Raw genomic sequence first — 24,831 nt, forward strand, 5'->3', positions numbered from 1 at the left:
CCTAAAGCAGCGATCCGACGGCATTTCGTCTCGCAGACGGAAACCAAGCGCCGGCCGTCTCAGCGAGGCGGCTCGGCTGGCTTGCCAGTACTACACTTTGTTTGCTATTCGCACCAACGACACCGAACAAAGCAATTCATTTAAGCCCACGCTAATCGTGTTGCCAAAATTAAGCGCACTATGATGAGCTGCAGGCCAGATCGCAAGCGCTGTCGGCCGTCACTGCGGCGGTCAGCGAGCTAGGCCTGCCGTCTAGTTCGGCCGTATTCCGATGGGGGCAAGAACGTGCAATGGGTGCACGTTAAAGAACTTCACGTACTCAAAATTAATCCGGCGCCCCCACTACCACGTGCTTCATAATGAAATCGTCGTTTATGCACCCCCTACCTCAACTCCTTTAAATAAAGAAAGAAAAAGAATAAAAAAGGGGGCGCCATTTACGCGAGCAAACCGGGGCGGCGAAGGTGGGCGGAGCCTACGCGACGTCGCTATAGGGCCTAAAATATATCGACGGTGACTACCGCTGTTTGCAAACATGGTGTAGGTCTATACTACAGTGTACTAGAATTCTAGTACAGTGTATCTATACCGCATTGGAACCTCCGCTGCGCTCCCTGTCTGTGCTCGTGAGTGCCACAATGCAGTACTTCGTTTCACCGTTCCCAGATGGCGGCGCCATCCCTGTCAAGAAGGCGGCGCCATCCCTGCCTGGCATGGAGACATGGGTTGGGCCTCTTTTGAAGTCAGAGAAGCACAAAGCAAAATTAGTTTTGAAGAAAGGCTCAGGAACATGGATGAAAATAAATGGGCGGCTAAAGTGCACAAGTATCTCTACATGAAAAGCGTGGACACAGAATGGAGGAAGAGGTCAAGGAAGTTGGCAACCAAGTACAGGATAATCGAAACTGTAAATAGACAACCAGGGGTCATCAGAAAGAAAGTGAGAGAAATAGAGACCGTGAATTGGATGCAAAAAATGGAAACGAAAAGGACAATGGAGATTTACAAGAATGAGAAGAAAGAAATTAGAAGGGAAAATCTGTACGATAACACAAAGGGCAGTGCCTTGCTATTTGAGGCTCGAGCCGGTTGCCTAAGGACGAAAACATATCGGAACAAATATTCGGAACTAGATGAGACATGTGTATGCTGCAGTAAAGATCCAGAGACCACTCAGCACATCCTAATGGAATGCGACGGGATCCACCCAGCGAGAACCGTAGGTAACGTGCAACTCCCAGAAGCGCTTGGGTTTAAAGTGGAAGGAAACATAAACAGATCAGCCGTAGAGATCAGCAAGAGACGATTAGAGTACTGGTGGAAAAAAAGCAGGGAAAAGATGGATACAACCTGATCTCTTAAAATCATAGGCAGCGGTACAAGCTAAATTTTTGAAAAAGGTATACAAAAATGCTAGATAAAGAACATGTGTAGTATACCTGATTAAATCAAGCAGGCTAGGTGACTATTTGTCGCCACCCCGTTTCAAAGGGGATGCCAATAAATCATCATCATCATCATCATCAGAAACATTTTACTCGTTGGCGCCGAACGTCCCATCAATAATAGGCCTCTTGCGCTGGAGTTTGAGGCATAGTAGCGGCGCCTGGTGGCGACAAGAAACGTTAGCTGGGTAGTACCAGGTTGGGTAGTAGTGAGCCCTGGCTGGGGCGAAGCACGTTTCTTGCCTGAGTTTTACGTCGATTGGCATTTTTTCTGCCCTGTTGTGAGTGCGAAAAGGCTCGTCGCTTGTCACAGATGACGCTGCGAGCTGGCCGTAGCCTAGTTTTACGAAAACGGACGCTCCGTATGTAATGGGACGTAATGCTGGAAGCAGAAGAAATTGGTGACGCTGATCCGACAGAGGGACCTAGATCAGCCTCGAAAAAGCGTCGCTGTCGTTACTGCTGCGTCGTGGTCTGCTATGAGCAAGAAGGCCTGAATCCCAACATCAGGTTCTACCGTTTTCCTTCAAGGACTCACGCAGCGGAGAGTCGGCCGCGCCGGATAACTTCACTACCCCACTACGAGCAGCACAGATTTGAGAGTTAAATGTGCTCATCCTTGACCTCAAGCCAGCACGTTGAGGCAGCGCAGCAAGGTAGTATTGATTACAGCACAGCGACGTTCGAGCGCAGTCATTAAAAGCTACATCAAGTGAGCAGCGCACGAGCTCGCGCTGCAGCGCTATTAGCAACTATGTTATTGCGAGCTCATGTGCATTGCATTAGTCTTTTACCAGTTGCTAAACGGCAATATGGCCTGAATCCTAACATCAGATTCATGTCATGTCGCGCCTACAGCGCAGACTTGACTACTTGTTCAGCGGCATGCAGTCAACAATGATTGCAGGAGGCCCGCCGTTTCGCGGCATGCTGAAAGCCCGCTGCCGGCGCGGCGCGTACCGTTGTGCGCTCGAGCAATTCCGTACACATGATGTCTGCTTATCGCTGCTGTGAATTCATTTATTGGACGTATTTCCTCGTGTTTGTGTGCCTGAATCTAGCAGCGTGCAAACATTACGTGAACTTCAACTTCGTACGCGACTCGCTTCACTTGCGATTGACACCGCGCTGAATCTTCGCCGCTTGTTTCTTGAACGGCGTACACGTACTTGGCTTTGCATAATTTGTTGCCTTTACGCAGCGTGACACCCCTGAAAAAATCTTCGGCGCCCGATATTCGCTGCAGGCCGTGGCACAGCGAAAGTGACGGGTCCATATTGTAAACGTGCTGTCCGAGGCAGACGCCCGAGCTTGGTGCTACCCAGCCCAGAGCAGAGGGCGCTGTTTAACAACATTTTCGCAGCACCTCCTGGGCAAAGCAGGAGCTCTATATCCGTAACGGAAATTCATCGTGGACGCGGGCATAAAACTCTTTCGTGTTAAAAAAATATTGTCGATAAGCGCGGGCCAAGGAAATATTGCAAGACGCCATAAGCATTTCAGTTGATCGCTCATTTGTGAGCATGCCAGCAATTCTTATAAAGCGCACATATTGCTTTTTTTGTCCTCACATAATAATAGTAATAATAAAAATAATCCGAGATCGGATTATTGTTAGTATTAGTATTATTAGTAGTATTAGTAGTATTGAAATACCACAGTCGAGACGACGCTTTATTCCATGAAGGAAAGATGGTGCCGACGCAAAAACGAACACGAGCCGCTGATTGACGATGGTTTTGCACAGATGAAGATGAAGTCCGCATAAATGCTTACACTAATTTCCCCCGTGGACGGAAGCAGCCAGCCTGGCCGCACATTAGACAGTGGAACTGAGATGAAAGGGCTTCAGGCGGGAAACGTGCACGATCTCTGTTCCGCGGCAGCGTCGGTCAGTTGGGACATCAAGAGGTGTAACGTGATTGTTCACCGGCGAGGTCTTCTGTATGACTTTGTAGGGGCCAATATTTCGGAACTCGAGCTTCTCACATAAACCGGGTGTTCATCCAGGTGTCCATAGGAGCCCATGGTCACCAGGGCGGTAGGAAACGACGCGTTGAGAGGCATCGTACCGATGTTTGTGATCGTCTTGTCTTGCTTCAGTGTTCATACAGGCGCGACGATGACATTGGGCAAGACGAGACACAAACTGGTCGCAAATGAATGATGAAGCGTTGACGGGGCCAGAGAAGAAACGTCCAGTGATGAGGTTGGGTCGCGGCCGTATACCAAGAAAAACGGAGAGTATCCGGTGGTCCGTTGGACAGACGTATTGCATGCAAATGTTACAAACGGGAGAATCGCATCCCAGTTATGATGGTCAGGTTGAATATACATGGATAGCATGTCGCAAAGAGTGCGATGAAATCGCTCTGTTAGGCCATTGGTTAGAGGGTGGTAGCTAGAGGTTGTCTTGTGCACGGTGCTGAACGCTTGAAGAACTTCATTAAGAGTGCTTGAAAGAAATGCCTTGCCTCGGTCGCTCAAAAGAACGTGAGGCGCCCCGTGACGTAAGTAGATAGCCTGCAAGAAGAAGGCCGCTACTTCTTAGGCAGGTCCTGAACGTATTCGGTTTGTTTCAGCGTACCGGGTCAAATGGCCAACTGCAGTGACGATCCATTAGTTGCCGTCTGGAGTAGCTGGGAGTGGCCCGAAAAGGTCAATGCCACCAACAGAGAAGGGTTCTGCTGGACAAGGACGTGGTTGTAGCGTCCCGACCGGAGCAGTAGTAGGTCGCTTACGGTGTTGGGAAAGCGTGCACGAAGCAACATGTCTAGCTATGCTCGAGGAAAGACCTAGCCAAAAGAATCGGCTGCGTATGCACTCGTGTGTTTTGTGGTAACCCAAGTGGCCTGACGTAGGGTCATCGTGTGAGGCCTGCAGAACTTCAGCGCGAAGAAAGCGTGGTAGAACGGGAAACCATCGATGGCCTTCCGGGTGAAAAATGTAACGGTAGAGCACGTCGTCTTCGAACTTGAATAGTTTGAGCTGTTTCCGTAGCCTGGCATTGGGTGAAGATGAAACATTGGTAAGGCGATTGATGATAGCATGGCAATAAGAAGAGTCGGAAAAGTCCGGTTGCAAGCGGATTGATTGCAGGACGTCGAGACACTGACAGACGGAGACGACGTTCGACACCGTCGAAGGGTTTTGAGCGGCGAGTGCGTTGAAGGCAGTAGATCCGATACCCTTAAGAAGGTATCGCATGCGGGCAGTTTTTGGCGTGGCACTGTCGACACGGCGGCAAAGCGCGAGGATGTCCTCAATGTACAAGGTATACGACTCGCCATAATGCTGGACGCGCTCAGACAGCCTCTTTTTCGCAGCTTCCGAAAGAGCCGTGGGTGTGTCAAAAATCCACCGCAGCTGCTCCTTGAAAGACGACCAATGACGGAAGTCTCTCTCATGATTCAGGAACCATGTTTTGACTACTTGAGAGACGTAAAACGGTACGTTTTTTAACCTCGATGTCTCGTTCCAGTTGGACTCGCTGACACATCGTAGTTGTCGAGCCAGTATTCAACGTCTTCACCAGGCAAGCCAGAGAAGATTTCAGGATCGCGATACCGGTTGTTCGCCGGACTGGAAGTGGGGGTGGCTGGCACTTGAACCGAGCTAGTGGACGCTGCGGGCTGGTCTTGCGACATGTCGGCCTCCTGGCGTAAGCGGCATCCCGAACGTAACTCCAGGAGAGATCTTGAAGAGGATTGAGGTCGAAGGGATCTTAAAGCACGTCCACCACTTGAAATACTATGGTCGAGACGACACTGTATTCCAAGAAGGAAAGATGGCGGCGACGCAAAAACGAACACGAGCCGATGATTGATGATGGTTTTGTACAGATGAAGATGAAGTCCGCATAATTGCTTACAGTATTATTATTGGTATTATCGGAGTATTAGTAATATTAGTAGTAGTAGTAGAATAAACTTTTGTTGGTCGTAGGTTTTCTGCGCAGGTGGGTGGGGTCCTTAGGCCAGGGCTCCACTGGCCTTTGCGGCTCACTGGGCTTGGCCGAGCAGAGCAAGCTGCTCTTCCCCGATCCTTGCTAGCAAGCCAGGGCTTACACTGCCGTCTTCCTCGGATGTGCCGGGCTGATTTGACATGGCTTATGATATGCATTGCTCTTGACGCACGTGTCACATTTTCAAGCGAAGCTTGAATTGGCTCACAAGTTCCGGTGGCATTGTGGTCACGCAAAAAATAATTTACCATAGCTTGCACTGGAGGCGCAATGCTTGAGACAGCGGAGATGATGGGCACCTATGCTAGTCCTGGCCTTGGGCTACGCTAAGCACTACCAAGTCACGCGCAGAATTTTCCGGAGTTTACTTATTATTGAACGATTATCAATTAGTTATTGATTGGATATCGATGACTGACTAAGGTTAAGTAGTCCCAATCATGCTTAGCTAGACTTAGCCAGGCTCAGCTTCGCTAGTTCACAGGGTATGCGTCATTTTGCTAGGACCATTTCTATACACTGCCGCCAGGATCGGCCCACATTTTTTGTTCGCGACGGACAGACTATCTGCCGGCTTAAACAGCTCCGCTGCTAAAACCCGGCTGCGTCGGCACCGGATCACGTGACGCGCGTGGCCAATCAGGCTCATTTGGTGTGTTGCGGGGAGGGAAAGGGAAGGAAAACTCGTCGGTGCGCGCTCCACCGGGCTTCCCTCGCCTCAGATCAGTCTCGGCGAACGGTTCGGAAGGCCGCGCGTGGTGCGTTCTGCCTAGGAGCAGGCTGCGTTTGAGCAACGGCACTGCGAACTCGCTCGGGAAAGGGCTCGTCATTGACGTGCCGATTCTAGCGTGAGGGCTTCCGAAGCCCAGGCAAAATGTCAGCGAAGAGCCGAGGACCCCGAGTTGCAGGAGCGCGATGTTGAGGCCAAAAGTCAGCGACAAGCCCGCGAGTTGTTGGAGCGCGATGTTGATGCCAAACGTCAGCGTCGTCTTGCCCTCCAGGAACCCGACAACGGTGGTGCACGCCTCGGCAACGCTAGCGCCAAATTCCCCGGTGCGACGGCCACTTTTCAACGCGAGTTTCTTAACCGGAACATCGGAGTTGCAGTGCGTGTGACCGGTTACGGTTCGAGCACAACGTGGTACTCGTAAGTGCAATTCGTTCCGAGGAACACCGAAGAAACACACGACAAGCTTCGTTTGCCCACATTTTTCCGACAAGGGAGGGGCTGTTGATTTTTCCCCCCTTTTGTTTTCGATTTCTGATACGTTGTATTTATCTAAACATATTGAAATAATTCAAGCTCTTAGACTGGGAAATCTTAGGCGTGAGGATAAACGGCGAATATCTCAGCAACCTTCGGTTTGCGGATCACATTGTCCTGCTCAGGAACAATGGGGACGAATTGCAACAAATGATTGATGGCCTTAACCGAGAAAGTGGAGTAGTGAGATTAGTTTGCAGAAGACAAAGATAATGTTCAATAGCCTGTCAAGGGAACAAGAAATCAAGATCGCCAGACAGCTTCTAGTGTGTGTAAAAGAGTACGTTTATCTAGGTCAATTACTCACAGCGGACCCTGATCATGAGAAGGATATTTACAAAAGAATAAAATTGTGTTGGAGTACATACGGCAATCATTCCCTAATCCTGACTGGGAGCTTACCACTGTCGTTGAAAAGAAAAGTGCACAATCATTGCATCCTACTCGTGCTAACATATGGGGCAGAAACTTCGAGGTTAACAAAGAAGCTCGAGAACAAGTTAAGGACCGTACAAAGAACGATGGAACGAAAACTGTTAGGCCTAACGTTAATAGACAGGATGAGAGCGGTGGGGATCAGAAAACAAACGGCGATAGCCGATATTCTAGTTGACATTAAGAGGGAAAATGGAGCTGGGCAGGCCATGTGATGCGTGGGATGGATAACCGGTGGACACTTAGAGTTAAAGACTCGGTACCAAGAGAAGGGAAGAGCAGTCGAGGACGGCAGAAAACTAGGTGAGGTGATGAAGTTAGGAAATTTGCAGACGCAAGTTGGAATCAGCTGGCGCAAGACAGGGGTAATTGGGGACCGCAGGGAGAGACCTTCGTCCTGCAGTGGACATAAAAATAGGCTGCTGCTGCTGATGATGATGATTAAAGTGATTATCAATCAAATTTGGGGTGTTACGTGCCGAAACTACCAAACAGTTTATAAGGCACGCTGTATAGTGGCGGACGGGGGGAGGGGGGGGGGGAGGGGGGGAGGGGTACAGATCATTTTAGATCACCCGTAGCTCTGTAATGTGCTTTCAATGCGCGGCACACGAGCGTTCTTGCATTTCACAATCCTCGGAGTGCGGCCGCTATGACCGTGATTGAACCGGCGAACTCGTGCTAAGCAGAACGACGCCATGACTACTGGGCTAAAAGAACTTCTTCTTGGGCAAGTTGGTGCTGATATTTCCTAGGTGAACTTGTGTTTGGCGCGAAATGCATTTTGTGAAAAGGGGACAGAAGAGAAGAGACAGTGAAGCGCTTCACTGTCTCTTCTCTTCTGTCCCCTTTTCACAAAATGCATTTCGCGCCACAGACAAGTTCACCTAAGAAAGACTACTGGGCTACTGCGTTGGGTTATGTATAAATGTGATGTAGGTCACAATAAATGCTGTGGTTGAAAGTTAGAGCTTTTGCTTTGTCTCACACTTACCATGTCCATGTTTAATCATCTTATGATTTCTTGCGCCAGAGTTTCAGTAACGGAATACGTGCAGCCCGACCTTACACACTGCCAACGCTGATAAATGAAATCACCGCGACATTCCGAAGACAAACTTGAGATGTAATTAAAGAAAACGTCTGACGTAGGGTGTGGTTTTGAAGCGAAGAGGTTGGGGGTCCTATGTTCTTTCAATATCTTTCAAGACGACACAACACCAGGAGGTAATTCCACAAGAAGAACAGAAGAACAGTAATTTATGGTATGCATCTGACTAAGGCGCAAATTGGTTCAGTAGTGAACGGTGCGTTTTCATAGATCGTACCTTGGTAAGAATAGTTTGATTGAGGCGGACTAAACCGAAATGTGAATTCTAGCTGTACAGGATTGAGCGTTGTGCATACGATTTTACTGATACTAGTGGTATAGTTGAGAGAGTCGAGTTAATTTTTCTTTTTGTCCTTTTCACTCCCACCCTGTGTCCGTTGGAAGCCGAGTAGTCCGTTTAGGATGAGTATACTTGCCTGCCTGATGATGTAGAGGTAGAGAGTATATGCCATGCCGATGCTGGCCACGGCGAACAGCAGCACCACGAACAGGATAGCGTCTCTGTAGAAACGGAACGGAGCTGGCTGGGCGAACAGGATGGACCGCACCAGCGATCCCTTGGCTGTGGAGAAGCCTGCGCACCGGCGGAGGTCATGATCAGTTCGGCTATGTATAGTGAATCAGATTAGCCGAAGCTGTATCGCGTACTTTTACACTTGTCAAATGTATAGATGAAACTCAATTAAATTGTGAAGTGTAACGCGCCAAAAGCGCGGTATGATTATGAGGCACGCCGTAGTGGAGGGACTCCGGGTTAATTTCGAGTACCTGGGGCTCTTTAACGTTCACCCAATGCCCAGTGCACGGGCGTGTTTGCATCTCACACCCACGGAAATGCAGCAACCGCAGCCGTGATTTGTTCCCACATTTGGGAACAAATCACGGTTTAGCAGCGAAACGCGAAAGCCACCGCGGCGATTAGGCATCGTTCGACAAAGACCACCCATATTTATGCGAATAGGATTCTTAAGATACTACACACACTTTCGGGCATTTATCTGTGTCTAGATCTAACAAAATGCGACGATGATTTATTCGTCGGTCAACAGTTCCATCGCCATAGTGAAAATAAGTTTGAAGTTTGAAGTTTGAAGTTTATTTTGCTTCCATTACAGAAACAAGGAGCAGGAGCAAAAGGCTACAAAGGCCTGACAAAGGGCTCCCGCTCCTGTTGACACTCAGCGTCAGCGGTACAAATGACAATACGAAATACATGTTCATATCAAATTAAATGTCACATAAGCAGTATACAGATCACATGACATGTAGATTAAATCAAATTAATCCGGATAAGTGGCCCGGAATACAAAAGAAATATGCGCATTAAACAGTAGTTAAATACAGATGATTAAGAATCTGTAGAATAAATTTCCTGTGACTTCAGTAAAAAATAACATAGGAGACGAAAGTGAATTGCATAATTCAGTTAAAAAAAAAATTAAAAAAAAAATGCATAACAGTATGACACGAAAATGATACACATCATGCATATTCCATTTGATGCTCTATAATATACAGTTTCATAGATTTTTTTGACAAAGTACAAAAATCAAGGGGACTTAGGCGATTTAGTAATTGCGGAACCTGGTAGCCTATATGTTGCCTGCCATAAACTGTTCTGAACTTCGGTATTACCCTAGTTTCATTGCGTAGGGAATACCGACATTTTGATTCGGATGATTTAGCTGTGTAGAGTTTGTTCGTTTTTATATGTTGGAATAGCCTATAGTAGTATATCTGGTTAGCTTTCAGTAAAGTGTGTTTAATAAACAAATCATGCGTTCGCAGATCTTGAAGCCTACCTGTGTAGTTTTCAAAGCATCTAAGAACTCTCTTTTGTAATATTATCAATTGTTGATAGTTTTTTGAGTATGTCGTACCCCAAACGAGCAAGCAATATGTAAGTCGAGAGTAGAACATGGAGTAATATAATACTTTTTTAAGCCAAAGCGGAATTAATTCCCGGATTCTGTTAAAGCATCCCGTGATTTTACTAAGTTCTGCAGATAATTTTTCTACATGTGTTGTCCAGGACATATCGCTTCTAAACCAAATGCCCAAGAACTTATGAGCTTCTACTTGTTCTATTTGCACATCTTGATACAATATTGTTAACTTAAAATTCATTGGTTTGTTAATAGGTGCAAAAATGATGTATTTAGTTTTGGTGATATTAAGTTGCAGTTTGTTGCTGTGCAACCACCACATAAGTAGTTTTAGGTAATTATTTATTGAAATCTGTAACGTTTGCAATGACTTTCCGGAAAAAAATACATTGGTATCATCAGCATACATAATTACACTTTGAGAATATGGTATGTAAGAAAGATCGTTTATGTACAGGTTAAACAACAAGGGTCCAAGTATAGATCCTTGTGGGACGCCCTGTAGTATCTTTAATTTCGGAGATTTGGAATTGTTAATAGATACATACTGATATCTGTCTTGTAAGTAACTTCGAATCAAGTCATGTGCTATCCCTCTTATTCCACAATCATACATCTTAGTCAGCAAAATGTCGTGGTTTACAGAATCAAAAGCTTTTCTTAAATCTAAAAAGAGACCAATGGTGTATAATCTTTGTTCAATGTTATTTATTATTTCATGCTTAATAGAGAGTAACGCTTCTTCACAGGATCTTTTTTTTCTAAACCCATATTGCACGTCAGACATAATAGAGTACTTTTGGACAAAACTATCAATGCGGACGTTTATGATTGTCTCAAAAATCTTTGACATCACCGGTAATACCGATATGGGTCGGTAATTATTAAAAGTGTAGTCTGTGCCACCTTTGTGCACCGGGCACACTCTAGCCAGCTTGAGTGCTTCTGGGAACACACCCTGTTCGAGCATACAGTTAATGACATGAGTTAAAGGACTGCAAATTATGTCCATTACGTGTTTCACGGCAGCTGGTTTGATATCGTCGTAGCCTGCAGCTGCATTATTCTTTAGGTTACGCATGATGTCTGTCAGTTCGTGCTCCGTAGCTGGTGTCAGTACAATAGAAGTAATTGAACTGCTTTTGTTGTACGCATCTACACTTGGATGTTCATTGTGCACAGTCGGACTATACTCTCCACTACGAATGAATTGGTGGTTAAGCACAGTAGCAGCTTCCTCATCATTTAGGATGCCTTGATTTGTGGTTACAACTATGGGTGCTGCATCATTCTTTCTTTGAGCAAGACTATTAACTGCCTGCCAGAACTTCTTTTTGTCGTTTGAAACTTGGGAGAACAAATTCTCATAGTAACATATTTTTGCATATCTAAGTTCCGCATTAAGCTTGTTTCGATATATTTTGAACTCAGCAAATTTCTGTGGGTCACGCGTCGTAACGAAAGAATGATACATGTTATTTTTAGCGGCAATCTTATTGAAAAGTAGGCGCGTAATCCACGGCTTTCTAATCTTTTTCTTGGAGGTACGCTTAGTTGTTTTAATAGGAAAGGCTAGCTCGTAACATGGCATGAAACTGGCATAGAAATTGTTATATGCTTGATTTACATCACTTTGCTCGAAAATCGGTTCCCAGTTTGTCTTTTCGATAAGAGAGCGGAAGTGAGCTAAAGAATTCGGGTTGATATTCCGATACGAGCACACGCCCATTTTTAAGCTTTTATCATTCGTCATTGGCAAGAAACAAAACGTCGGCAGATGATCACTTATGTCCACTGACAAGAGACCAGCATAGCTACTTGGGCCAGGTGCATTCGTAATGGCGACATCTAACAACGTCGCGCTATCCGCCGTAATGCGAGTGGCAAGACTGATAAGATTTTCACAGCCATAGGCATTTATAGTTCTCTTAAGTTCACGCGCATTAGTGTCATTTCCTAACATGTTAATATTCAAGTCACCCATTATCAGAAACATTGAACCAGTGTTATTTAGGTAGTTTAGTAGTTCATCAGTGAATTCAAAAAATGGTGTCTTATTTCCATTCGGAGGCCGATATATGACACATACGTAATAAGATTTCAAACACACAGTAAGACATTCTACATGTTCATTAATAGTGGTGAAACTTGAAATCACCTCGTATGGCCGATGTTCTCTAAGATACATAGCCACGCCTCCACCGCGCCCACTAGTACGTGTGATGCCTTGGTATATGTACCCTTCTAATTGGGGTGGCTTTTCACTTTGCGTTAGCCATGTCTCAGTAAACATCAACACATTGAATCTGATGTCCAGACTGCCAAGCAATTCTCGCAGGTCATCTCCTTTGCCTCTAATACTTCGTAGGTTTAGATGCAACGCTGCTATGAATTTATTTGGATTTAACTTAGAAACAGAAATATTAAATGAGTCATGATCGTGATACGTACAGCAGTTGTGACCGGGATTAGCCATGCCTGTCGGTATTAGTACACAGACTTGTGTTCAGATAAATCAAGGCATTCACTCGACCATTTTATCAACATCATCCAAACAGACGAGACGAAGGACAGGTGAAGTTTCATTTCGTCTAGCGAAAATTTTCCCACCAGCTGTCCACACAAATTTCCAGCTAGCAGCTCTTTTCTTTCTAATGGCAGCCCCGAGCAGCTGCTTTCCCTCTTTCGTCAAATGTTCATTGATGAACACTGGATTATGCTTGTCAAATCCAAGCATTGTTGTGTCAATTCTAGCCTTCTTTGATTTAGCAAGAATGGCATTCCTTTTGTCCCGCCGGACAAAACGAATAATAATGTTGGACTGGTCATGCCTAGCAGTAGGAACTCTATGGCAGACGTCTATGTCTTGCTCTTCAATTTCCTCTTTTATCAGTTCTCCAATTTTTTTTACCACTGATATTGGTTCACTGTCAAGAGGTATTCCCTTGATTTCTAGATTGTTTAATCGCTGGTATTGCTCCAGTTCTTCCAGCCTGCGCGTCAGCTTTGCATTCTGTGACTTCAGTTCCTTGTTTTCACGCAGAATTTCACGCAAATCCTCTCTTATAAGCTTGTGTTCCTGCATATCATGCCTCAGTCCTTTAAGTTCATTCAAGGTATCCTTAATTTCATGCAACTCAGCGGCTAATTCACTCCGCAGATCATCAACCTGCTTTTTAGTCATGATATGTAGATACGTACGCTATTCAACCAAGCAACAAATACAAAATCTGGGCAGGGCAGTTTTCGTTCGGCAGCAGTGCACACGTTCCACGCTTGGCAATATAAATAGAAATCAACAAGCCTCACCTGAAAAAGCAGATATCTTTTAGTTTGCGTGCTCAATGTGCACCGCCGCCGAACTGCTGTTCTGGTTTTAACCGTTACGGTTTCCCGGTGTCGTGGTTCATAGCACATGCCAACTGGCTACGTGCCACTGCGTATGTGACGCTCTTCATTGAACTTTGACAGCGACCTGTGTCACTGGCTGTGGGCCACTGCGCATGTGCCGCCCTTCAATAAAGGGAAGCGCGAGGGAGGAGCCCGCCTGCAGTGCAGGCCTTATACATAACGTGCTTCGGCAGAGGTGAACTTCCTCTGAATGAACAAATTTAAAATTCGCACGTGTGTATTATGGTATTCGTCATTATCTGTGCAAATTTTTTTCTTAGTGAGCTCTGTTGCAATTGTAAACCTTTATATCTATGTCTCTTTCTACATTGGCTAAGAAGCACTTCAAAATAAATGCGATTAAAGCTTTGAAAGTTTTGTCAAGTATTTATCAATATGGGCTCTTGAGTGAACCAAAAAACCATTCACATTCCAATTTGCTTCAAAATAAATTTTGCAACATGGGCATCCCAATATCAGATCATTTTACCGATTAACCTTTTTATTTAAGAACTCGCGGCTGTACAATTGTTCTAGTTCAGCAGCTGTATTCTACATTACACAACAATTCAGAAAATTCTCGCAGCAAAAAGCTTGTTCCGGAGATAACTTTCCTTTTGTGAGGAAAACATTGTTTGCCAGAAATCGCGCCGAACGATGTAGCCCAACATGCAGCAGGGGAGATAATTTCGGGCATTATTTACCCGGCTTTCGTTTGTAAAATACTTCCTGGCAGTTACTCTAGCTTTGTTTTTTTTTGGCTTGGTTTTCAGCAACACATTGAGACACCTGCGATGTTCATAGGAGAATCACCCTCCTGAGTGAAAGCTGACCCCCATTGTCAACTCAGCACTCGAGTAGACACCATGCACTCGAGTGTTGTCAGCTCCCGAGTGAGCGAAGCCCGGACAAAGAGATTGGGGGGGGGGGGGGGGGGGGGGTTGGTGACGACAGACCCTCTCAGCAGCAGGAGTCGCCAGTCCGTATACGTGCAACGTGCAGTCGTATACAGATTGACAATCTTACAATTTTCTTTGTTCCCACCATGTCAGAATTTACATCAAGAAAGATGCAGCAGTTGCCTAGCTAACGCGACTACCAGTACAGGTAGAGGTTCACTGTGAATGGCTAGGGCATATAGGAGAACTTAACCACGACAATAACGTGACTGACTTTACGTTTATAACAACGCATCAGAAGACAAAGGGAAGAATGAGCGACCCAGCTGTCGCAATTTAAAAAAGAAAATCTGTTTTTTTTTTCATTATTCTTCAGCATAGAAAGCAAAAGTCGGGACATTTAGTCACAATTCGGTGATGTCCGCAAAATTCGGGACGGTTGTAAACCCTAAGTACCATATCGATTTCCACAGAATCTGCGCTTTTTGTTCGGATTTGTTGAGAAAGAAGGCACCGCTGTCTTCAGAGTGTAGCATGTCAACACATCTGGTGAGCATTTGAATTTTTTTTAGAACTTCAACTGCTATAAACAATATCGCTGATATACAAACAAGCTCGCTGCTGCCAATGCCAGCAATGTAATCTTCGATGAATGTTCAAAAGTCTTAAAAACTCAAATCACTTATGAAGACATCCTCGATTGAAACAGCAAAAAAAAAAAAAGAAACTTTTGCAAGTCTCTAGCTCCTTTGATGAAGAAGTTGTGTCAAATCACTACGAAGCCAATCCTAATTTTATAGGCGGCAACTACATTTGGCGCAAGTTTTGCAGCATTTACATTGCTACTTTCGGCATGCCGTTTGGAGGATATAATTGTCATCGAAGGAACTATTTTTGGTATCCAACTTGGACAAACGCTTTTCGAAGGATATTAGTTACCATCATTAACGTTGACGACCGTCATGCTGAGATAATTGCTGCAGAAATTTGATTGCGATAGCAATTATATAGACGCTCCAAGCGCACTTCTGCCGTCACCGTGATGTTCCGAGTAAAGTCCAAACACGATATCATCGTCGCCGTGCGCATTAAGCTGTATGTGTGAGGGAGCCTACGTGTTTTTTTTTTCCTTTTCTTCTTTTTAAGGCAAAAATCCTCGACAGGAGCGAGACTGATATTCCGCTATGTGTGAATGTCCTGGAAAGCCTCTCCTAGACATGGACGTCGTGGAGAGGAGATTGAGCACGCCGCGGGAAAAGAGAGCAATGGCATCGGACTGGTGGGGATAGTGCCGGAAACATTCTTGGTTTTTAGTGCTTCTCTATTTATGGAATGTTACGACTGGCCCCGACTAGTGTTTCACATACCGGCTATATGAACCGCACTTTTAAAGCAATGTACGGAATGAACATGCGAAATATTAAGCACACTTGCGAGCATGCAGGAAAAAATGCAACAAAGTTATCTATAATGATTTGCTAATTATGCGAGACCATTCGCCCAGTAGAAATTTTTTATTCAACCTCCATTACAGACGATTGAGCGGAGCGTGAGGGTGTGTTCATTTGACTGTCACATTTGCAGCCAATGGCTCAGCACATCACTGGAGACGAGCCGCGCATGTGTGTCACTGTCGCGATAATACAACAGTGGCGTTACTCTCGTTCCACTGTCACACGTATTCCACGCACCTTCGCAGCTGTTGGCGTAGCGCCTAAGGATAGCGCTACAACATACCGAAATATATACATACACCCTGTTATGGACAACCTTATAAAAGAGTGTGTTACATATGCAAGCTGTGCTACGCACCGAACCTGAAACCCCATCTGGGTGGAAACCTTACATATGCTAATATGCTTGTAGTTTTAGCCTGCTGTAGTGGCTCGCCACGCTGCAGGCCCGGGTTCAATTTCTCGCAGGAGCTTGATTTTCCTAATTATTTTTACGTGGCCATCGTATCGAGATCACATAGACAGATGAAAGTGAGTTTTAGGGCGTTATGCCTCACAAAGGCAATGAACATTCTTTGGGTGCTACCCACGAAGCGACCACGTGACCAGCGTCCGCGACGACATAACGCGGCGCCGACTATTCACGAATAATAAAAAAAAAATGCGTCCTTCGATAAGACATCGACCGCCGCCTCCTGTGCAAGTGGTAACCACTGTCAAGGCCAGGCTTTTCAACTCGCTATGAGTTGGTCGTCGCGGAGAGCCCACTAATTGATGCAAGGAACCAACGTGGATGACTTCCGTGCGAATAACGTCGACCTTGGATTCCCAGTAGTCGTGTGGTTGCGTCGTATGCGGAGGCAATCCTGTACGGAATCGGAGGCGGAGTCCGGCGGAATGGCGTGACGTCATGCATGGAATTTTTCGAAGAGTTTAACCATTATGATTTGCCAAGACATGGTCATTAAATCCCCTCGTCTAGTTACCTAGGGAAAACGACTGTATTAACAGCCGACATCTTTGGTGCAGTGAGGTTATGTGGTGACATAAGTGTGCTCAGACATGCTTCAACATAGAATGTGCTCCCATATCCAAGAAGCGTTGCGAGTTAGTAGTTATAAATATGTAAAATAAACCCGTTTCCCGTTTCCTTCAACCTCCCGACGTCATCTTTTCATCATGCAACTCTCGGTGATAGATACGGACGTCGGCGTGGGTCTGCTTAGCCAGTTTAGGGACAGCCCGGTATAGCGCAGGTCAGCTGTTATGTTTTAGGTGCTCCGGAGGCTTAAGGTAGCGGCACATGGAATGCATCAAAACCCCAGGACCAGATTAAAACAAGGGTAGCCAAAGAAATTCTGTCACGCTGATGTACCGCACCAGAACACAGGTCAGCGGGGGGGGGGGGGGGGGGGGGGGGGCGGTAGCGGATTGCGAGGGGCTGGCGTCGTCGGTCATTGTGGCGGCAGATGGCCACGTACGGCTTCGGAGCTCTAGGGTGGGGAAAACGGGTACCCCGCACCTCCACTAAATGTCACGGGATGTTCTCGTAAATCTACAGGGCGTCTGACTGAAGTACAGGAAGACGAAGCAGTCTCAGCAGGAAACCGATCGAGCGCGCACTACTAGTTCGTCGACTTCTTTCAGACTTCACCGTGCCGGCGCCGATAATCTCCAGTACAACACATTCAAGAAATTTTTATATTGATTTTGTTCAAGGTGTAGCTGTATTTTCATTGCGATAGCAATTATATGGACGCCCCAGGGGCATTTCTGCCGTCACCTTGATATTCCGTGTAAAGTCCAAACATGATAACTTCATCGCCGCGCCGTACGCTGTATGTGCGAGTGAGTGAAAGCTTGCGAGGGTCAACCGACGATCACGGCTCAATCTCGCGCGCGCGAGGGAGGAAGGAAGGCGGGGTGGTAGTGCGGCGTCTTCTGTGACGCGAGAGACACGCGGGAGAGGCGAGGAGAGGGGGGCGTTCTACCCGGTGGCTGCTGCTTACAGCGCGGCGGCGCGGGCGCCGTATCTTGAAAGCGATCTGTTACGTGGACAAAGTGCGCGCCCTCGCGGGCCTCATCTTCAAAGCGATTTGCAATGTGGACAGAAAATCGCAGTTTCGCCCGAAAGACGAAGCATCGATTGCGACATCTAATTAGTTGACAGCTATACGAAGTGAGGATAGTAGCTTTGTCGGCTACATAAACTTGTAAACATAGGCATACTAACTCAATAAACAAGCATGGTGTCACGCGCGTGCGAGCAAACAAACACATCGCAATTGATGACCGCAGAAGCTCGCTGTCAAAACACTGGAGTGAGGAAGTGCGGCAGCGAGCGAATTGACCTTCGTGCTGCATCTTGCATAAATGCCAACTACGCCGCGAAAACACAGCGCACTGCGGCCTGTGTCCCCGACGCAGATTACTTTCAAGCAACAGCGGCCCGGGCGGGCGCGACCGCAATGGCCGCTTTATCTTGAAAGCCATCCGCGTCGAGGACATAGTCTGCCTTGCGCTGTGTTTTCGCGGCTGCCCGGAGTACAATGCTCCCCCCCTCACTTCCCTCCTCCCGGAGCGTATCGCGCGACGGAAGACGGCACGCTTCCTTCCCGCTTTCCTCCCTTGCGTGCGCGAGATTGTGCCGCGATCGCCGGCGCCTTTTCACTGGCACACACACCATATGGTACGCGGCAACGATTTTAATGCGATAGCGTTAAGGTTCCCGTGTTGCAGATAATCCGGTGTCTGCGTTGGTTTCGGCGGGGTTGTCCAGCCAAGAAAATCATCCCGAAACACGCCGACCACGCGAGCCATGCACGTGGCGCGAGGCGCTTGTAAACTAATTGAATTTCTCAAAGTAAAATGCGCCAGAAAAATCGCACAGTACGACTTAAACACAACCTACAGGCATGATAGCTTCGGATTGTAATTTGAATATACGAGAAACATAATTCTGTTACGCGGAAACTCGAACACAAGCCCCTTTTCCAGAATTTATACCATTCATACAGCAGCGCTACCCAGTCGGTTGTCCTTGCAAAAACGCCATCCTGATGGCGCTCGCCACCTCGGCAGCAGCGCGCCTAGGTGAAGGTGCCGAAAAAATAAAGATAAGAAAGCTGCAGTAGCCGGGAAGCCTGACAAACAGTCAGGGATATTTAAATGCTATCGCGTTGCACTCTTAAAGGCGAAGCTTAAGCGTCCTATACATTTTTATGGCCATTGGACTTTATACGGAACCTCACATCGACGGCGACGACGACGGCGACAACGGCGGCAGAAATGCGCCTGGAGTGTCGATATAATTGCTATCACAATAAAATTCGCCACGCCGAGTGCCGGTAGCTTCGTATGCGCTGTGTTTTCGGCGTTTAGTTCGCGTTGAAGTGAGAGCGGCACTAAGGCCAATTTGCTCACTGCTGTTGCCACGCCTCCTCACTCCATTGTTTTGACATCGAGTTTCCGCGGTCATCGAGGGAGTTGTGTTCATGTTAATCTGCGCACGCGTTACAGCGTGCTTGTTAATTTAGTTTGTAAGCGAATGTTTATACGGCCGATAAAACTAATATAACTACTTCGTAAAGCTGTCCACTAATTTGCTATCGCAATCGATGCTTCTCCTTTCGTGCGTAAATGCGACTTTTCACTTTGACCCTCTCTGGGACATTTGAACAGTAACGGGTTCGATCCGTATATGTGCCGGCCTTTTCTTTTTGTATTATGTAAGCTAACCGTTAGTTCGCGTTTTGGAGAAATCCTCGCACATTGTCTTCAGCAAGGTGTAAACCGCGAACTACGCCATGCTGATTTAGACGTATAAAGAGGCTCAGTTGTTTTGAGCCCAAGTTGCAACTTCAGATACGGTAACAGGGTGCTACAGAATAACGCAGTAGAGCGCGCCTCAAGTTGTGTGACATTTTATTACTCGCTGTTTTAGGTAAGAGGTGCTGGACTTCTTGACATGTGAAATGTAACTCAAGCATGAACTATGTCGTCGCTTAACAGATTAATTCCTATGACAAAAATTTCGAAGTTTTGCTAAAACAGTTCCGCCTAGAATGCACATCCCGCCATTCACCTGAACGGTTGTGCCGATGGTGCACCTGTATCAATAAAGACATTTCCATAATATGAATGTCGCGTTGTGAAAAACAGTTCTTAAGGAATCTCCTAAAGCATTCACCTGAATAAAACCAAGGATCGCAACACAGTAATTAACAAGGTGGTTTTATCCCTGAAGCAGTTCATTCTGATCGGCTCGACCACGGCATCTTAGAAGAAATATGGCCACCCCCACTGCAGCAGAGCTCCACGGGTTGCGCTATTCAGGCTGTTTTCCAGTGCTCGTCGTAGATAGCTAAGTAGACAGCTAGGTGAACCATGCTCATCTTAAGTCTTGTTCTAGGTCTGAGGCAGCTGGCAACATGATAGCTTCGCGAAGGCAGAATCGAAATAAAAAATGTTGCAGGCCACTTTGCTGTCAAAAGATGGCAGTGGAGCAGGAAGCTTGGAAACTCCGGGAACGTCATCTACGAAAAAAAAAAAAAAACGTAGTCACGGTTTTCCGCGCACCTAATGTAAGCTACGCTGTGCTTTTTATAGATTCTGACAAAAAAAAATAGCCAAAATATGTGTTTTTCTAGCTTTGTCTTGTTGACACGAGGTGGCGTTAAGTCACAGAGAGGACGCTGACTTCCAGATGAGTTCCGTCACTTGGGATTGAGGCTGCCTTATTAGCTATCAACGTAGACTGTCTCCAATGCTGGCCAGCATTGGAACACAGTCTCTCAAATATTTCAACGGCTCTAGGGCAGGAAGATGCTGTCTGCAAGAAGACGTTCTGCAAAGCGCTGTGGCGGGCCAAACATCCACGTGTTAGAGGGTGCTGTCACCGACGCCAAACAAACATTCATATACCAGAATTGCGCATCTTAAGAGAAGTGCTACCCACGACAATGTCGCCGATGATGATAATAATGATGATTAATTGGCATCTGTTTCGAAACGGGGCGGCGAGAAATAGTCATCTAGACTGCTTGAGTTACGCAGGTATGCTATACATGCTTTTTATTCTAGCGATTCTGTAAACAATTTTAGTAATCTTTGTTTCTCTTCCTCAAAACTTCTCTATCTAGCTTGCAACGGATCCTTTCGTATCAATCTCTTCCGTGCCTTTTTCCCATCAATACTCTAAGTGTTTTGGTTATCTAGACTGCTGAACGGTTGATGCTTCCGTCCACTTTAAATCCAAGCGCTTCTGAAAGTTATACGTTACCTACGGGTCCCACTAGGTGAATCCCTTCACATTCCATTAGGCTGTGCTGAGTGGCCTCCGGAAGTTTGCTGCAGCATACATATGTCTTATGTAGTTGCGAATACAAAGGCTCCGGTATGTTATTGTCCTTAGGCAATTTGCTCGAACCATCAAATAGCAACGCCTCCCTAAGAACACTCAGTGCCATGTAGCGCCACCCCCACGAAGCCTGCGCGTGGCCTCCGAAATGCAAGGCGCGCCGTTGCGTGCGAACGCTGACAAGTGCGTCATGGGGGACCCGAGCTCCTCTCTCGCTGTTATTTCTGGACACGCTGTGCCATCTAACGGCATTGCCGAGAAGTCTACATCTGGCCTCCGAGACGAGAAGCGTGGCGCGCCGGTGCCTGCGAACGCTGAGAAATGGGCCATTTGCTGCTACGCAATGGCTGATACTCAGTGACAGATACTCAGTGACCCACGTTGGCGAGAGGTTCTTTGAGAAGCGGCACATACCCAGTGCATTTGTGGCGCAGCCTGCTAATGCGTTGGGTTGCCGTCCTTGAGGAATGCTTGTGATGAGGTTTGGATTCCGCTCAGCATCGACAAAAAGTCAGGGATGATCTTCGTCATTGCAGAGCGGCACATTTCCATTGGTACATACGTAATTACACAAGTTGGCGTCAAATACATTCGTTGAACAGTAGCACACATCTACTGGAAATGACATAGTGACCCAAGTTGGCATCAGAGGTTCATTGGTGAAGAGCACATATTGAGTGGCGCCTACGCAGTTCGCCAAGTCGGCCTCGAAGAGTTTCTTCGAACAGCAGCTCTTGCCCAGTCCCGCGTCGTCAACAGTTACCCGGGTCAGCGTGAAAGAGGTTCGTTGAAGAGCGGCACGTGTGTACACGTTGCCACGCACTCAGTGACCCAAGTTAACCCGATTGTTGGTTTTGAACGCTGTTGCCTTAGCACAGCAGCTCGATGTGCTTTGCTACCTAGTCGACTACGAACCACCCATTGTCCCAGATAGGCGGGAAGACGGTGAAAGTCCCCAGGAAAGCACGCGAAGTACTCTAACAGTAGTTAACGCATTAATGCCTAGAGCCGCGTTTTTATAAACAAACAAACAAACAAACAAAGAAGAAGAAGGAAAAAAGAGGAGCGGCCTAAGGTTAGTGATTACACGATCAGAAGTCGTTAATGTAAATAATGCGACTGACAAATGTTACTTCTTTTTGGGGTTTTGTGTGCCAAAACCAGTTCTGATTATGAGGCACGCCGTAGTGGAGGGCTCCGGACTAATTTTGACCCCCAGGGGTTCTTTAACGTGCACTATACAACGCAAGCACACGGGGGTTTTTGCATTTCACCTCCATCGAAATGCGGCCGCCGCGGCCGGGATTCGATCCCGCGATCTCATGTTCAGCAGTGCAACGCCTTAGCTGACTGAGCCACAGCGGCGGGTAACTGACTGACAAATGTTACATCAGCACCAATCCGTGTTCCTAAAAAGTGCTCAGCGCAGTTTGGGGATGCATGCCAAACAAACTACTGTCGAAGTACTTTGTCAGACTGCTTACTACGTGGATATATCATGATTACTAACCGGCTTTAATTCTGCACTCAAAATCTGTGTGCATAAGTAAATAATACTACAGCTTACTGAAGAACATGGCGCCATTTCTGATGTCACCACCTCTGCGAACTTTAGACAGCAAAGTTATCGTTCTGCTTGAAGTGTCTATTTTTAACAACAAGAGGGTCGCCGCTGAAAATTTACGTTAAAATAAGCGTTATGATAGGAAACAATGAAAAGATGCTATGAGAACAGGGTGGTGATTAGGCTCAACCTGTGTTTTATGGGGAGTCCTTACCTGTTCGCACCACAAGAGCGGTGACACGGCTGTTGCCGTAGTAACGCGTCTGCAACACTTGCGTTCCCCTGAAGAGCACGTGGCGTCGGTGGTGCTCAGCGGAGAATTCCTCGTTGATTGGCAGCAATGGCGTCTTAACCACGGGCACGCTCTCGCCTGCGGCAGGTTTATACACAAACAGCCACCAGAGACCATTGGTTAACTTTTTACGCCACCGAACCTCGCTTGGCAAAGTGTGAGATAGTTACTTGAAAGTGCGCGACTTAATTCAGCGCAGCCAAGACACCACTTGCCTAGTAACCACTGTGTGTATCAAGGGCACTGCTGTTGTGTTGCACGCTGCTCTCTATTAGCCTCTCATTTCTGTCCAAGTTCATGCGTGACAAACTTCAGGGTTCATTAGGCTTCAGCAATAGAGAAAGGTAATGCAGAAAGTGGACAGCGGACCTGCGGCTTCCCTTCGCTAAACGGTGCGCCTCACAAAGATTCGGCTTAGTGAAACATAGCTTCTCGAAGATAAATGTCAAGGCTGTCTCCTGAACAGATTGGACGAAATATCGCGATCGCCAGGGCAGCACAGGTCCGATAACGAATGTCGGAATCTGGGGCCGTATTCTGAAACGTTCGCCTAGGCGAAATTTCTTTTTCGCTTTCAGGTGTGCGCCGATTGGCTGTTTTAGCAAAATTGGATGAGCTGATTGGGTGGTTGAGCCCGACGTCATTCAATTTGCTCAACCAGCCAATCAGCGCGCATGCTGGTTTCGCCTAGGCGAAATTTCGCCTAGGCGAACGTTTCAGAATACGGCCCCTGGGCGCAGCAGCTTCTCAACACGCTGGCGGGTGTGACGAAGGTTGTAGACACAGCGCGAGACACCCCGGTAGTGGACAGGCACCTGCTACATTTATGGGAGGCCCGCCGTAGCCTCACCAAGAGATGGAAACGGCAGAGGTTCAACAGGAAGCTTAAAATCTGCATTGCTCAGCTAGCTCAGGAGGCGAACACGTACGCGCAGGAATTATGCGACGGTAACTGGTGCCAGCTCTGCGATTCCTTTAGGGGGACCCTCATTACCAAAAGAACATGGCACATTCTCCGCAGCATGATGAATCCCGGGGGAACCAAGACGGCAGCGCACACGACGCTCAAGCTACTGGAGAATAAATTCAAGGGCAACGATGAGGAACTCATTGATCACTTAAAGCATATTTATATAGGTACGAATTCCAAAGAGGCGAGCCGATGCGGTAGCTATACGGGGCCGGAACAACCGAATCTGGACGCACCGATAACTACGGTGGAGGTTTATGCCGTGGCGCAGTCCTTCAAAAGAAACACGGCGTCAGGGCCCGATCGAGATTACTAACGCCATGATTCGAAACTTGAGCGACGAAACCATAGAGCAGTTAACTGAATACTTTAACGAGAATGTATGGGTGGATCAGGGAGAACTACCTGCTGAATGGAGGGAAGCAAAAATCATCCTTATTCAAAAACCGGGGACGCCTCGAGATATTCGAAACCTACGACCTATATCGCTAACATCGTGTGCCGGAAAGCTCTTTGAAAAGGTGATACAGGCCCGGTTATCGCGCTACATAGAAAGCAACAATCTTTTTCCCACAAACATGTTCGGATTTCGTCCAGATGTGACGGCACAGGACGTTTTTCTCATGCTTCAGGAGGACGTTCTGCACCCGGTAAGGGGTTCCGAAGACAGCATTGTGCTTGCTCTCGACGTAAAGAAGGCATTTGATACGATTTCCCACTATGCAATACTGGAAGGACTAAAAGCAGTAGGTTGCGGGACGCGCATTTACCAGTATGTACGCAGCTTTCTGAGAAACC

The 24,831-nt window shown here is 46.9% G+C and overlaps 1 protein-coding gene across 2 annotated transcripts in view; it reads right to left on the reverse strand.

Annotated features, from left to right (window-relative positions):
• Window positions 1-24,831, reverse strand: part of LOC119445336 (polyamine-transporting ATPase 13A3) — a 145,243-nt gene that overhangs the window by 85,797 nt on the left and 34,615 nt on the right. For both annotated transcript variants that reach the window (XM_037709648.2, XM_049663215.1), the window contains exons 10-11: window positions 22,986-23,141; window positions 8,636-8,793 (exon numbers count right to left, since the gene is read on the reverse strand). In XM_037709648.2, the coding sequence (XP_037565576.1) occupies window positions 8,636-8,793; window positions 22,986-23,141 (314 nt within the window). The remainder of the gene's footprint in view (window positions 1-8,635; window positions 8,794-22,985; window positions 23,142-24,831) is intronic.

Source organism: Dermacentor silvarum, chromosome 3 (genome assembly GCF_013339745.2).
Source record: "Dermacentor silvarum isolate Dsil-2018 chromosome 3, BIME_Dsil_1.4, whole genome shotgun sequence".
NCBI classification, from domain to species: domain Eukaryota; kingdom Metazoa; phylum Arthropoda; class Arachnida; order Ixodida; family Ixodidae; genus Dermacentor; species Dermacentor silvarum.